Source organism: Pelobates fuscus, chromosome 12 (genome assembly GCF_036172605.1).
Source record: "Pelobates fuscus isolate aPelFus1 chromosome 12, aPelFus1.pri, whole genome shotgun sequence".
Lineage (NCBI taxonomy): Eukaryota > Metazoa > Chordata > Amphibia > Anura > Pelobatidae > Pelobates > Pelobates fuscus.
In genome coordinates, this window is record NC_086328.1 from 39,863,777 (window position 1) to 39,880,144 (window position 16,368).

General features: G+C 46.3%; 2 protein-coding genes across 2 annotated transcripts in view; one reads left to right on the top strand and one right to left on the bottom strand.

Annotated features, from left to right (window-relative positions):
• Positions 1–16,368, bottom strand: part of LOC134578629 (inactive hydroxysteroid dehydrogenase-like protein 1) — a 1,053,979-nt gene that overhangs the window by 975,979 nt on the left and 61,632 nt on the right. The gene's annotated exons all lie outside the window — the stretch shown is intronic.
• Positions 1–16,368, top strand: part of ATP6V0D1 (ATPase H+ transporting V0 subunit d1) — a 99,749-nt gene that overhangs the window by 80,448 nt on the left and 2,933 nt on the right. The window contains exons 3-7 of the mRNA XM_063437610.1: positions 4,127–4,305; positions 4,907–4,986; positions 5,424–5,501; positions 5,959–6,135; positions 9,852–9,929. Of these exons, the coding sequence (XP_063293680.1) occupies positions 4,127–4,305; positions 4,907–4,986; positions 5,424–5,501; positions 5,959–6,135; positions 9,852–9,929 (592 nt within the window). The remainder of the gene's footprint in view (positions 1–4,126; positions 4,306–4,906; positions 4,987–5,423; positions 5,502–5,958; positions 6,136–9,851; positions 9,930–16,368) is intronic.

Below are 16,368 nucleotides of genomic sequence, written 5' to 3' on the forward strand. Positions count from 1 at the left end.
AAATTGCAAAATTTAAAAATACAAATGTGGCTCCGAAACTAACTAATAGGCGATTCATAAACTTTGTCAGGCACTTATAGGGCCAGTCAGGCTGATTTTCACAAGTTAAAGGAACACTATAGTCACCTAAATTACTTTAGCTAAATAAAGCAGTTTTAGTATATAGATCATTCCCCTGCAAATTCACTGCTCAATTCACTGCCATTTAGGAGTTAAATCACTTTGTTTCTGTTTATGCAGCCCTAGCCAGGGGCGGGCTGGGAAGGGGGGCAGGGAGGCAATTGCCCCCCAGGCCGCTCTAAACCCAGGGCCGTCCGCATCCAGCAAAAATTGTAAAAATCTGAATTCCCTGCCTCTGGCTGAGGACTCAAATTTTTCAACTTATCTCTCTCCCTGCAGTCAGTGGAGTCGCTGGCCACTCCTGATGATGTCAGGAGTAGGGGGCATGACTTTCACTGCTCTTCTCCCAGGACCGCTGGGGAGTCTGGGAGAAGAGCAAAGGAAGTCACAACCCCTCCTCCTGGGGAGTCTGGGAGAAGAGCAAAGGAAGTCACGCCCCATCATCAGGAGAGGCCGGCCGACACTGCTGGCTGCTGTATGCTGGTTGCTGCTCCTGCTCCTGCCCACCCCTCCCTGGCCTATGGTAAGACTCAGGGAGCGGGGAAATACACTTTAGTTTGTTTTTTATTCCCGTCCTCAGCCCCTGTCCCCCCTCATCAGCCCTGTCCCCTTCCTCTCTGTCCCCTCATCAGCCCCTGTGCCCTCCTCAGCTCCTGTCCCCTACCTCAGCCCCTGTCACCCTTCCTCAGTCCTGTCCCCTTAGTAAGCCCCTGTCCCCCCCTCCTCAGCCCCTGTCCCCCCCTCCTCAGCCCCTGTCCCCCCCTCCTCAGCCCCTGTCCCCCCCTCCTCAGCCCCTGTCCCCCCCTCCTCAGCCCCTGCCCCCCCCTCCTCAGCCCCTGTCCCCCCCTCCTCAGCCCCTGTCGCCCCTGTCCCCCCTCCTCAGCCCCTGTCGCCCCTGTCCCCCCTCCTCAGCCCCTGTCGCCCCTGTCCCCCCTCCTCAGCCCCTGTCGCCCCTGTCCCCCCTCCTCAGCCCCTGTCCCCCCTCCTCAGCCCCTGTCCCCCCTCCTCAGCCCCTGTCCCCCCTCCTCAGCCCCTGTCCCCCCTCCTCAGCCCCTGTCCCCCCTCCTCAGCCCCTGTCCCCCCTCCTCAGCCCCTGTCCCCCCTCCTCAGCCCCTGTCCCCCCTCCTCAGCCCCTGTCCCCCCTCCTCAGCCCCTGTCCCCCCTCCTCAGCCCCTGTCCCCCCTCCTCAGCCCCTGTCCCCCCTCCTCAGCCCCTGTCCCCCCTCCTCAGCCCCTGTCCCCCCTCCTCAGCCCCTGTCCCCCCTCCTCAGCCCCTGTCCCCCCTCCTCAGCCCCTGTCCCCCCTCCTCAGCCCCTGTCCCCCCTACCTTAGCCCCTGTCCCCTCTCCTCAGCCCTTGTCCCCCCTCCTCAGCCCTTGTCCCCTTGCTCAGCCTCTGTCCCATTACCTTTCTTCAGCCCTGTCCCCTTGCTCAACCCCTGCCCCCTTGCTCAACCCCTGCCCCCTTGCTCAACCCCTGTCCCCTTGCTCAACCCCTGCCCCCTTGCTCAACCCCTGCCCCCTTGCTCAACCCCTGCCCCCTTGCTCAACCCCTGCCCCCTTGCTCAACCCCTGTCCCCTTGCTCAACCCCTGCCCCCTTGCTCAACCCCTGCCCCCTTGCTCAACCCCTGCCCCCTTGCTCAACCCCTGCCCCCTTGCTCAACCCCTGTCCCCTTGCTCAACCCCTGCCCCCTTGCTCAACCCCTGCCCCCTTGCTCAACCCCTGCCCCCTTGCTCAACCCCTGCCCCCTTGCTCAACCCCTGCCCCCTTGCTCAACCCCTGCCCCCTTGCTCAACCCCTGCCCCCTTGCTCAACCCCTGCCCCCTTGCTCAACCCCTGCCCCCTTGCTCAACCCCTGCCCCCTTGCTCAACCCCTGCCCCCTTGCTCAACCCCTGCCCCCTTGCTCAACCCCTGCCCCCTTGCTCAACCCCTGCCCCCTTGCTCAACCCCTGCCCCCTTGCTCAACCCCTGCCCCCTTGCTCAACCCCTGCCCCCTTGCTCAACCCCTGCCCCCTTGCTCAACCCCTGCCCCCTTGCTCAACCCCTGCCCCCTTGCTCAACCCCTGCCCCCTTGCTCAACCCCTGCCCCCTTGCTCAACCCCTGCCCCCTTGCTCAACCCCTGCCCCCTTGCTCAACCCCTGCCCCCTTGCTCAACCCCTGCCCCCTTGCTCAACCCCTGCCCCCTTGCTCAACCCCTGCCCCCTTGCTCAACCCCTGCCCCCTTTGCTCAGCCCCTGCCCCCCTTCCTCAGCCCCTGCCCCCCTTCCTCAGCCCCTGTCCCCCTTCCTCAGCCCCTGTCCCCCTTCCTCAGCCCCTGTCCCCCTTCCTCAGCCCCTGTCCCCCTTCCTCAGCCCCTGTCCCCCTTCCTCAGCCCCTGTCCCCCTTCCTCAGCCCCTGTCCCCCTTCCTCAGCCCCTGTCCCCCTTCCTCAGCCCCTGTCCCCCTTCCTCAGCCCCTGTCCCCCTTCCTCAGCCCCTGTCCCCCTTCCTCAGCCCCTGTCCCCCTTCCTCAGCCCCTGTCCCCCTTCCTCAGCCCCTGTCCTCTTTTGCCCCTCCCCTGTCCCTTTCCTCAGCCCTTATGCCCCTTCCGCAGCCCCTGCCCCCCCTCTCAGTCCCTATCCCACCCTTTCCCTGCTCCTTTCCCCCTCTCAGCTCCTGTCCCCTTCCTCAGCCCCATGCCCCCCACTACACCCCCTTGGCATCCTCACTACAGCTCCTCTCCCCCAATTGTAGCCTTCAACCTACTTCAGCCTCTATCCCCCCCCCCAACATTTCCTAAACCCCCAATTACAGCTTATACCCTCCACTACAGCCCCTGTCCCCTCACTACAGCCCTGTCTGTTTACTCAGCCCCTGTCTACTAGTTTTAAAAGTGTAAAGTTTGGGTGTATGTGTGTGTATGAGTATGTCTGTGTGTGTCAGTATGTCTGTGTGTGTGTGTGTGCGCCAGTATGTCTGTCTTAGTCAGTATGCCTGTAACAGTGTGTCTTTCTGTGTGTGGTCTGTGTGTGTTTTTTTGTGTGTGCCAAATCAGCAAGTGTGTATGTGCCTGTCATTGAGTGTCTGTTTAGGTGACTGGTGTTTTTACTCTCCTCTTGGTGCAATGGGCCACTTGACTGGATTTGCCCCCCAGGCCTAACGCTGCCAGCCCTCCCCTGGCCCTAGCCACACCTCCCCTGGCTATGATTGACAGAGCCTGCATGAAAAAAAAACTGGTTTCACTTTCAAACAGATGTAATTTACCTTAAATAATTGTATCTCAATCTCTAAATTGAACTTTAATCCCATACAGGAGGCTCTTGCAGGGTCTATCAAGCTATTAACATAGCAGGGGATAAGAAAATCTTAATTAAACAGAACTTGCAATAAGGAAAGCCTAAATAGGGCCCTCTTTACAGGAAGTGTTTATGGAAGGCTGTGCAAGTCACATGCAGGGAGGTGTGACTAGGGTTCATAAACAAAGGGATTTAACTCCTAAATGGCAGAGGATTGAGCAGTGAGGCTGCAGGGGCATGTTCTATACATCAAAACTGCTTCATTAAGCTAAAGTTGTTCAGGTGACTATAGTGTCCCTTTAATACAAACTAATCCACTGCCGTATTAATTTAGAGGCAGTTTCATTTGGTATGGATGATAGTAAGTCTAGTAAACAGACCCCATAATTTATCTTCTGAATTACCACAATATTTACATAATACCCTTAAAAAATATATATATAAAAAATGCGAGCTTGGCAAGTAAACCCGAGAGTGCTTTTGGTTACTTTATAGACATCTATATAAATTATAAAACTATTCCTATTGTCCAAATGATGTGTTCGATTACTGTTGAATGAAAAGTATGAAATGTTTTATTGCAATCAGTATATTTGTCATGGAATGAAAGAAATTAAAAATGTCAGTTTCGGATACCCTCCCTTGTATTTACTATCGTATTTGATAGAATGTGTCCTTTTATTGCCAATTCAAGTATGACTGTGTTAATTATTTATTTATTTTCACGCATAGTTACAGCTATATGATTGACAATGTGATACTGCTGATAACTGGCACACTTCATCAGCGATCTATTTCTGAGCTCGTACCCAAGTGTCATCCGTTGGGAAGCTTTGAACAAATGGAAGCGGTCAACATTGCCCAGACACCCGCAGAACTCTATAATGCCATTCTTGTTGACACTCCATTAGGTAATAATACTTTGCAGTCTTCTGTTTCATTTCTTTTTGGGGGCAGACGGGGCTTGACTTTTTTTTTTTTTTCAAGTTAAAATAAATAATTTATATAGTGCATCACTCCACCAATGTATACTGTTATTAAATAGCTGCACAGTGGCTGCACAGATTTCTTCTTTTAAATGAGAGATTGTGAACCGCTCCTGAGTTCATATCTGGCTTTGTGCATTGAACACCTTGTATTGCGGCTTTATTAAATACTTTACCATGCTCCAATTGCTGCATGGTTCATGAATGAAGCCAGGTGTGACTGATCTGCGGTGCCACACTACACATGTTAACAGAACTGGCGTTTGCAGGTTCTCTTTTCATATGGGATGTCTGTGTTGCGCGGATTTGCAACAAAATTGGCACAAATTAATTGTAAGGAGAGCAATCATGTAATTCGGTTTTAATGTAATGCCTAAAAGACACAACAATCTGCAGGATTCACATAGTGTTCTGTCAAATTTGACCGATATGCTACAAAAAAGGCTTTGGCCAAGACCTTACATCATGTGGACCTTTGCTTGTAATCTTGTGCACATCTCCTTTGATTTATTTTATTTCTCTTCAGCTGCATTTTTCCAGGACTGCATATCGGAGCAGGACCTTGATGAAATGAACATTGAAATAATTAGGAACACTCTTTACAAGGTAAATCTAGATGGCCTTCTCTTTTATTTATATCGTTTTTCTTTCTATAAATAGGCCTGTAATCTAAATTGTTTGTTGATAAAAATGCAATTGAGTTTTTCTTATTTTGATTGTTCTTATTTCTGAGATTTGTAGCTCTATGTGTGACGACCCATAATTTGCACATCATCTTCTATTATTAGAATTATCAGTAATATGTAATTGCATATATCTGTAGCAGAGTGATTTATCAAGGCAAAGCCAATGCAATTCTGGGTGCAACATGCTTAGTTTTGAGATATTCTATTGGTCTTCATGGTGATTGCTCCTTGTTTTGCACTTGACCCTTAAAAAGCACTTTATTTTGCCTTGCTAAATCGCTTGATATGTGATACTTCTTGAAGTGTGTGTTTGTGTTTCCTAATGCTAACATATGACTTCTGATCTGTACTTTTCAGGCTTATTTGGAATCATTTTATAAATTCTGCAAAGCATTAGGAGGAACGACCGCAAACGCTATGTGTCCAATCCTTGAGGTATAGTATATGTTGGCATTGCTTGATTCCTTTACTTGACTTAACATGCCCAGTAAGAAGAAGAAGAATAACAAATTCTTATTATACATTGTTGAGGAATCATCGTAATTCAATGGTGAGGTAACTCAGTTGGTCACATTTTCAAACGTCACGGTTTGTTATGAACACACAAAATGTACTTCGTGCACAGAATAATACTCTTTACAAGCATTTTTCTTTTAATAATTTACAGAGATATTGTCCATAAGTCCATGTGATGTGTCAAAAGACTTTTTAAAAATTTACTGCGCATAATTTTTAAAGCGCTTTTGCAGATGGTTTATTGCGAGCACCTTCGTTGCCAGCTGTGTTATGTCTGGAAAGGTTACATGGCTGTTGCAGAGTATGGTTTGCTGAATGATTGCTGGTGCATTGTTCTGTTAGAAATAACCCTTAATTCTTTGTGTTCTGTCCACAGTTTGAAGCTGACCGAAGGGCATTTATAATCACAATTAATTCATTTGGCACTGAACTTTCTAAAGAAGATCGTGCCAAGTTGTTTCCCCACTGCGGGAAATTGTATCCTGAAGGACTAGCTCAGCTGGCACGTGCTGATGACTACGAGCAGGTCAAAACAGTAGCTGACTATTACCCAGTAAGTAAATTGCACAAACCACTGATTGGTACATTGGTCTTGTCACTAAAGTCTATTGCCACCTGACTATAAAAAGTATACCAGGTTACCTTGCATACTTTTTAGTCAGGTGGAAATAGACTTTAGCCAGCAGGTATATTCGAAGAGGCACTGTTACTTTGTTATTGGTAACTGGTGCTCTTTTCCTCTCCACGGTGTATGTTTGCTGGGGTGTGACTTAGTCATGGTATTTTTTATTTTATTTTTTTTTCTCTTCTGGCTGAAATGGTAGAGGTTAACACAGTGAGAGAGTTTAAGCATGTGTGGGAGTCTAGGCTGTCCTAGACTTAAAATAAAGCCAGGGACTGATGACAGTATTTAGAAAATTGGGCAGACTAGAGGGGCCAAACGGTTCTTATCTGCCATCACATTCTATGTTTCTATAGTTACCCAGACCACTTCATCTGGCTGAAGTGTTCTGGGTACACTGTTCCTGTGCCCCTTAGTCATTCAATGTAAAATATGGCAGTTTTAGAGAAACTGCAATAATAACTTTGCAGGACTAAGACTGCCTCTAGTGGCTGTCTGTCAGAAAGCCACTAGAGGCACTTCCTCTATTCAACAACCGTCAGAACTTAATGATTGGATTTATGGAAAATAGTAATTGGCTTGTGATATTAAGGACCTTGCAGGAGGATCTATCCACGGACTGTCTGCCCCCATATTGTGCGTGCTGACATCCCAACAACGCTACCTGAGGTGGACTTACACCTCTTGCAGAAAATGGGTTAAGCTCTGTATTCACTGCATCTCGTAGCAAAACCTTGCACATACATTTAAAGCTAGATTTTTTTTTTTGAGCACCGTAAACATTAGTTATCTTGTAATATGCCGGTGAAATAGCTCAGTTGGCTAATGCATCAGCAGAATCTGTTCTAACCCTTGGGTCGCAGGTTCAAATCCCGGCAGGGTTGACTCAGCCCTTCATCCTTCCGAGGTAGATAAAATGAGTACCATTAAATTGGATGTTGGGCTAAGGTAACATCCCCAGGACATACTTGGAAACCAGAGTAATCTGAATGTACCTTTCCTGGTTAAATACTTTATTATTATTATTATTATTATTATCTTCTACTGCGGACACTATTCTTTATAATCCACTTTGGAAAAATACATTTGTATGAGCAGCCTTCAACTACAATGCCCCACACATATAGGGCATTTTTCTGAAATGTTGTTTCTCTAACCAAAGAGGCTCTGTCACTTTTTAAACTGTCCAAAAAAAAATCTTTCTAAAAAATGCTTTTACTGTGCTGGCATTTCCATCTCCAGTTCCCATCCGCCATCAGTCTTGGCAGCTGCTGGGAACAGGCATTATCTTACACAATGGGTAATAAGGTACCATAGCTATTTATTCCATATGTGCAAGTTATGTACAGACTCTTTAGATCTTCCATAGACCGTCTTGTGTACTGTATTGAAAACTGCTCCTCGCAAATGGATTCCCCAGGAGCCGGATCAGTATGGCTGCATTAAGATTGTAATTCTGAGGAGGAACATCTTTCATTAACCCCTTAAGGACCAAACTTCTGTAATAAAAGGGAATCATGACGTGTCACACATGTCATGTGTCCTTAAGGGGTTAAACACTTTTTGGTCATATTAACCTTCTACTTTCCTGTTATATCCTCCACCCCAAAAACAAACCCACAAAAAAAAGATTTAAAGCAAAATCTTACTTGTAATCCAAATCCTCCTCTGAGAACGACCTGAGTGGAGGACTTGGGCAGCAGGGACTGTGCCACCATTGGTCATCTGTTGTTTTCTGTTTCATAGTGAAACACTGCATTACAGTCTACAAAACACTCAAGTGGTCATGGTGCTTGGAGTAATCCTTTAACTGAAGTATTTATAATTGCTACAACCTCATCCAACTCCGTAAGAGGACATGCAACTTTGGGGGGGTAAAAAGTGGTAGACAGTACTGCTTAAATAGAAACTGTTATTGTTAGTGTTAAATTGTTTTGTATGTGTCCCATGTTAAATGCATATCATTTAAGCTTTTGTTTGCTTCCTCTTCCCACTGTTTGTCTCTGTTTTAGTATTTCCTTGTAGTTGACAAGCACGTGGAATCAGGACCTGCTCGGTTTACAAGCTATATAAATTTATAGATTGTTGTATTGTACATGTGCTCCGGGGGTGCATAACATTTCGGTTCATTCTTCCCAGTAAAACAATCGAATAAAAGTAAACTTTTGCTTGATTGCACTAGTTATTGCATGAGTTTGAGCAGGACTTGTTAGATATGTTCCAGCAATCTGTCATCCCCAGTCAGAATATTAACTGTAGTAAACATTTTAGAATGATGGAGCATCAGTTAAAAGCTTAGTGTTACAATATTTGTATTTATTTTATTTTTTTATTCCTTTTTTAAAAAATATTTTTAGAGCAGAGAGGCTGTTTACGGCAGCTTTCCAGTGGAAACAAAAGTCATTTTGCTATACAGTGGGTATCACAGTGACTTCATTGTGTACTTTGTGTAATAACTATAAAAGAGATTGATGCCACCCTATGCAAAATTTTAGCTAGATACTTTAAAAATACCACTAGAACTTAATTTTGTTAGAGATGAGAATATCTCTGGAAATTTACCAGAATTTTCCCATAGATGCCGGAGTTAAAATGACACCCACAGCACCATTGCCACTACAGCGCTCTGTCTGAACTAGGCCATGCACTGAGGGTTTAGCCCTGGATACCTAGAGAAAGCTCCTAAGCAGAAGCTTCCATCTCTTTGTTAGCTGCAGTGTAGGTGGAGGGTGATGCCTGGCAGACATGAGGTAAAAAGTCCGACCATTCTAAAACTGTTTGACTACTAATAAAGGGGGTTAGGAGGTGAGGGCACTCCTGGCACCTTAACCACTACATAGTGCTGTATTGGTTATGGAGTTTGGAGTGTTCCTTGAAGTATATCTCCTGTGATAGTCCTGTCTGGCGACATGTACTTCATCTGAAGTGTGGGGTGCAGACAGCGGAGTCCCTGCTCTAAGACCCTGAAATAAGCATACAATAAATAATTGAGCCCCAACACTATGGTCCGTTTACCACGAAAGTTTTTATTCCACTATTGGTTGGACCTAGCAGTATCTCTAACTTATTGTATACAAATTGCAATCTAGGAGAGTAAAGCATTCAGTGCACTAAGTAGGAGTAAATGGTTAAAACATCATGTATACATTGAGATACATGTCATTTTATCCCCATGATTCTGTAGCCGATTTCCAATGTGGGATCCTTTTGTACTTTATGTAGTGGACCCTGAAACTAAGCAGCTGGACATTTGGCTACTTCTGATTGGCTGGGGATGCACATCCAACATGATTAGTTGTGAGGCATCTGCTGGTGGTGTGACTTCCATTTAACTTTTGAGTCTATGGACAAGTTAAATTGTCATTTTCACATTTAATATGGCGGTCAGCACATATTGTCTGCCAGGCTTGAAGCACTTGTTTTTCTTTTTCTTTTCAATTAGTTACCTCTATCATGATGTGTGGTACCGAATACATTAGTGCTAACATGTATTGTGGGCATGCAGGTCAAACACAATTCATCTTTGGACCAAAATAATTTGTCATTTCAGGCAATTATTGTGAGCTTTATTCTGTCTATACCTATTATAAGGGAGGATGTTCAAGGTCTGTGTTTTCATATATATTTTCCTCTTCTCTTTTTCCCAGGAGTACAAGTTGCTGTTCGAAGGTGCGGGGAATAACCCTGGTGATAAAACACTTGAAGACCGTTTCTTCGAGCATGAGGTAATATCTGCAACACGGACAGGGCTATTTGATTTTGCAGCACACAGCTGTACAGAACCCAGCTTGTAAAGCAGACCCATTAACGATTGGCAGCCTCCATTTCTCTGCTGGTTGTTCATTGATGAGATCCAGATGAGCATTTGTAGTTTTCTGGATTGTAGATTTCTGTTTCACTTATGGCCTACAAAGTTATACTAATAATTCTTCTTTTCCATACAGCTGGGATTATACTATAAAACAAAAAAAAACATTTTTTGGGGGAAAAAAGTCTTACCAGATTTATCATGATATAAAAAGATTTATCTGTAATTAGGAGTGTTTTTTTGTTTTTTCTTTCTTTTTTTCCCCCTGAAGTATCAAGTGGCAGCTCGGGTAATTAGGAATGGTTTTTCTCAGAAACACCTGCAGAAACACCTCCCCTCTCCCCCTCTCCCCCTCTCCCCCTCTCCCCCTCTCCCCCTCTCCCCCTCTCCCCCTCTCCCCCTCTCCCCCTCTCCCCCTCTCCCCCTCTCCCCCTCTCCCCTCTCCCCTCTCCCCTCTCCCCTCTCCCCTCTCCCCCTCTCCCCCTCTCCCCCTCTCCCCCTCTCCCCCTCTCCCCCTCTCCCCCTCTCCCCCTCTCCCCCTCTCCCCCTCTCCCCCTCTCCCCCTCTCCCCCTCTCCCCCTCTCCCCCTCTCCCCCTCTCCCCCTCTCCCCCTCTCCCCCTCTCCCCTCTCCCCTCTCCCCTCTCCCCCTCTCCCCCTCTCCCCCTCTCCCCCTCTCCCCCTCTCCCCCTCTCCCCTCTCCCCCTCTCCCCTCTCCCCCTCTCCCCCTCTCCCCCTCTCCCCTCTCCCCCTCTCCCCCTCTCCCCTCTCCCCTCTCCCCTCTCCCCCTCTCCCCCTCTCCCCCTCTCCCCCTCTCCCCCTCTCCCCCTCTCCCCCTCTCCCCCTCTCCCCCTCTCCCCCTCTCCCCCTCTCCCCCTCTCCCCCTCTCCCCCTCTCCCCCTCTCCCCCTCTCCCCCTCTCCCCTCTCCCCCTCTCCCCTCTCCCCTCTCCCCTCTCCCCTCTCCCCCTCTCCCCCTCTCCCCCTCTCCCCCTCTCCCCCTCTCCCCCTCTCCCCCTCTCCCCCTCTCCCCCTCTCCCCCTCTCCCCCTCTCCCCCTCTCCCCTCTCCCCCTCTCCCCTCTCCCCTCTCCCCTCTCCCCTCTCCCCTCTCCCCTCTCCCCTCTCCCCTCTCCCCCTCTCCCCCTCTCCCCCTCTCCCCCTCTCCCCCTCTCCCCCTCTCCCCCTCTCCCCCTCTCCCCCTCTCCCCCTCTCCCCCTCTCCCCCTCTCCCCCTCTCCCCCTCTCCCCCTCTGCCCCTCTGCCCCTCTGCCCTCCTCCTCCTCTTCCTCCCTCCCCCTCCCTCCCTCTTCCTCCCTCCCTCTTCCTCCCTCCCTCTTCCTCCCTCCCTCCTCCTCCTCCCTCCCTCCCTCCCTCCCTCCCTCTCCTCCCTCCCTCTCCTCCCTCCCTCTCCTCCCTCCCTTCCTCTCCTCCCTTCCTCTCCTCCCTCCCTCTCCTCCCTCTCCTTCCCTCCCTCCCTCCCTCTCCTTCCCTCCCTCCCTCTCCTTCCCTCCCTCTCCTCTCCTTCCCTCCCTCTCCTCTCCTTCCCTCCCTCTCCTCTCCTTCCCTCCCTCTCCTCTCCTTCCCTCCCTCTCCTCTCCTTCCCTCCCTCTCCTCTCCTTCCCTCCCTCTCCTCTCCTTCCCTCCCTCTCCTCTCCTCCCTCCCTCTCCTCTCCTCTCCTCCCTCTCCTCTCCTCTCCTCTCCTCCCTCCCTCTCCTCTCCTCTCCTTCCCTCCCTCTCCTCTCCTCCCTCCCTCTCCTCTCCTCCCCTCTTCCCCCCCCGGTAGGTCGGGGCTTCCACAACGGACTGCATCATGTGATCTTTCTCACATAGCTGCTCCGCTACACACACATACACCTTAAAATTGAAATACTACAAACACACACACCTGCATTCAAATGCACACATCTCCAATTCAAAGACAATACTACACACTCATACACCCTTGCATTCAAACTCTAACACTACAGACACATACATTGCTGCATTCTAATGGCACCACTACACACAAACACACCCTTTCTTTCACATACACTCTTCTTATAAAAAAAAATAAAAATTGCTTACGTTTAAACACACAGACACTGCTCTCAAAAATAATCCTGCAATTAGGTGCAAATTGTTGTGGTAATAGAGGTTTCCAAAATTTAAAGAGAATAAGTAAATCTTATACACATCCACAGTGAAAAAAAAATTATTCACTGGTGCCGGCCATGGCATACTCACTAGGGGTGAATTTTTATTCGCAAGAGCTAAATTTTGAATCTCGAGTTGAAATTGAGTTCATATTTTCAAAGCAGCTGCCTCTCGCCTCTGTCAGTCCGTACATTGGCTTTCCATAAAGATTTAGGACTTAATTTAAAATCCTGATACTTGCTTACAAATCTCTGCTCAATGCTGCTCTGAACTACTTATCCTCACTAATACACAAATATGTCCCATCTAGGCCCCTACGCTCTGCCAGACACCTACATCTAACCTCTGCCCGTACTCCTACCTCTGATGCTCACCTTAAAGACTCCTCCAGGGCTGCACCATTCCTATAGAATGCCCTTCCCCTCTCCGTTAGACTTTCATCCAGTCTCCACTCCTTCAAAAAATCTTTTGAAAACGTACTACTTCAGGAAGGCATATAAATTAAACTATGAACCGCTTTCTCTCACCACACCCTGATTCCTCTCCTGAAACTGTCATCAAAACAAAACACCAAGCCTTCAATGAATACTACTTAGCATCCTACTTTTCTACCCTACCTCCACCTTTTGTGTCACTATATCCCACATGTTGGCGCTTTATAAATAATAATATTGGCTTGAAGAATGTGTCAAGCCAGCACGATACTGAAACAACTGCCATATTATGTGTCTGCCTTGTAGGATCTCCTTAAATCATTTAGGAATAATTTATAATATTTGTAACTTCTTGTGGGCTGGAATTGAGAATCAGTTAAGTAGGTTTGTGTCCTTTCAAGCATGAGAACACTAATTTAAACTTGAACTTGGTCACATTGTCAATCTACTCAATAACCATCTTGGAGACAGCACTGGGAGGACATGCCTGCACACTCTTCTGTTACATGCCCGCATACTATGCCAACACCAGTGAACTAGTGTGCTCATTCTGAGATCCTTTAGTGTAGAGGATGTTATGATTCAATTTGTCTGGCTGTTTCTGGCTTCATTGTACAGCCTTGTTATTCTATTTTTTTTTTTTGTAATGTTCTCAACACGCAGAGAACAGGACTGCTCTAACATACCATTTCTCTGTAAATACCAGGACACCCCATAGCTTCATGAGATGCTGATGTTGCTCAGAACAAATAAATGCTGCAGGGCTTAGTGTGTTTTGTACATACCTCTGCAGCACTTCTCTGCTCCAGAAACACTTCAATAGCATTTGCTATAGCTAGAGAGCAGCCACAACCTCTACTCCAAAGAAACATTACACTACTCCTTTAATGTACTGAGTAATAAGGAGACAAGCTCAGTTTAATAGGTTCTTTTAATACGACTCGCTGGATTTGATTCATGTGCAGAGTTGGAAAATGCCACTCTTTTTGTACAGCAATAAAATAACTATATTTGTGCTGAAGGGCATGTCACGTTGCCAGGTTATTAGTAGCTTTGGAACTGGCTTACTCCAGTACGTTGCTATTGTGTCATTACCCCAATTAAAAAATTGGAACCCATTCATCGTGTATAAAACATTTACAGGGCTATATAGTTTTGAACTAAGTGCCAAGCTCTAGTGTAATGAAACAACATAACTTGATATAAAACCAGGCCCGTCAGTCTATTAACGTGTTTTTTTTGTTTTTGTTTTTTTACTGAGGATCCTATTAACCTTTTAGTGCTAAACAATACATTTGATGCAGCAACACATGTAAAATTAGTAAATTTGTCTTTCAGTGGTTTTAGCCACCTATTGTACTAAATTCTGCAGCTGGCTTTAACAGTGTATTTTTGGGGGTTCTTTATTTTGTATCTCTTTTGGAGCTGCTATTTTAGTATTAAAATATCATGCAAATTTGCCAATAACCAAGTCCTTTGCTTAATATACCTCCTCATTCAGCTACTGCCCATTTAGTTTTTTGAACATCGAAATTTAAAAGCACACTCCAAGCACTGTAGCCACTACAGCTCTCTGGCCCTAAACAGGTAGTTACTGGAATATCACAGACAACCCTGTTTCTCCCGTTAATTTAGTTGGGAAGGTTACTGGGCATGTCACATCTGCCTCTGCTCAGTGCTTCCCTTATTAGAATATTGTTTTAACTGTACTATTCAAACAGTTCTAGTAAAACTTGTGAAAATGCAGAGTATGAAAAATAGGGTATGTACAGCTGTAAACTCACTACTGCCTCTAACACAAAAGTAATACGACAGAGGCATTGCAGAGTAATGCGTTCTATACACTTAACAAGAGAAAAATATGGGTACTAAGTTCCTAAGTGCCCAACATTTGTTGGCTAGTAAACACAGGGTATGGAATTTGGTCTTTGTATGAATGCTTCCAGCGTGCATGCCTTGACCACAAAATTCCCCTCCCATAACCAATTTTACGCCTCATTGCCTACCACCAGTCATTGCCAGTTCTAGTTTTCTCTGTTGCTGTATTTTCTTACTATTTTATTACTCAGCTGTGCTGGACTGCCGGTCTACCCACTTTGAGAAAATTAACCTATTTTCTGATACTCTATGTGCCTTCCTGGACTCTTCTATAGCATAATGGTACTTCACACTTTATATGTTGGCTGTGTGGAAACTCTCAACAGGATTCTAATAGGAACTCTGGTCTCCCCAAGGTGAACAGAAATCATCAGGCCGGTCTCTGATTGCATTCCATTTAGAGCACGTGATTTAACAGTTTCTGCAGTTAGAGACCTAAATGCTTCCAAGTCACTTTTGTTGAGATGTCTGTTTTCACATGTCTTGGATTTCCTAGGTTCTAGTGAACATAGTAGTGAATAGGGAACATGAGGCTGTGAATGTTCCAGCCCTTCCTTTTGAAACCAGGCAATGCTTCGCATTTTAGAGTCCCGAAGACCCAAGACATCCTGGATCTCAGTCTTGGACAGGATTTTCCTATCATTCAGGATGGAAACACTGATGTCTGTCCTATTTCTACAGAAGGTTCCTTCCTGACCACCATGGCTTTAAAGAATGCTGCACATACCTATCCATTACTTTCACTACCAGTTTCTCCACTTTACATTCTAGCATCATCATTACAGTTTCATTTAGTCTAGCCAAGGCTCACATTATCAGTTTAGGTGCAAAGTGGAATATTTCAAGGTGCACTGTTGCCACTTGGTTGTTTAATGGAGGAAAGATCAAAGTATAATACAAACTTCCTTTATCAAAGCACAATGTCTCCAAAAGTGAATTCAGAGTGTACCTCTTATAAAGCACCCCTTCCCTCTAAAAAATGAACTGAATCAACCATTCCCAAATACTACATTTTACTTGAAAGTGCCTGGTGTCCATGACTTGCATAGTATCTGATGTCACCCATACCTGTGTCATGTATTTCTCTGTGCAGACTCTTGCAAACGTTCCTCATCATCTTGGTCCTTCAAGACCATGGCTGGTGTGTCACGATACTCATGAGATCATTCTCCTTTCTAGGCGCAGTTATGGATGCAGCCTCCATGAGAGTCTTCCATATGGGCCTCCGTTAGTAGCCTAAAGTGTTGGAACTCAGTTTTTTTTTTTTTCTTCAAATTAATGTTTTTTTCTATAGGCTCCTGACCAGGTATTCTGATATCCAGGCTTGTTATTGTCTGGTCCTCATGACTAGATTTGACTGTTCAATTGTCCTGCAACCATACCACGTAGTGGGTTTTGATGTACTGTGACAACCTTAAGATGAAAAATTATGCTTACTGATAAATTCATTCTCATCTGTCCACAGTCCACATGTGGTGGTCAGTCTCCTCGGCTTGCTGGTGTTGCTCCTTTCTTGATCTTATCTGCTTCTATGTTGACGCTAGTTTCTTTCTCCATATATCACACTAGAGAGGACCAGATAGGTTGTGAGAAGACTTCTTTCTGGCATTTGGAATACTTCTCCAATTAGGGAAGCAATATCCTGCAAGTAATTGATTTCCATGGATCCTGACCATACCAATGAAAATTAAATTAATAATAAAACATTTATTTATAGATATTTTTTTCTCTTCTCTCCAACAACTGAAATTGTGCATTGATTGGCCAGCCTATCTTGTTGCTTCCATAGAGGTAAATGTGGCTGAATGAATTCATAAGTGATGTAGCACTTGTGTATGGACAGTACCCACAATTTAGCTTAGTTGTATGGTACAACTGCGCTTCCAGAATTTATACTTTGTTCAATAAAATGTA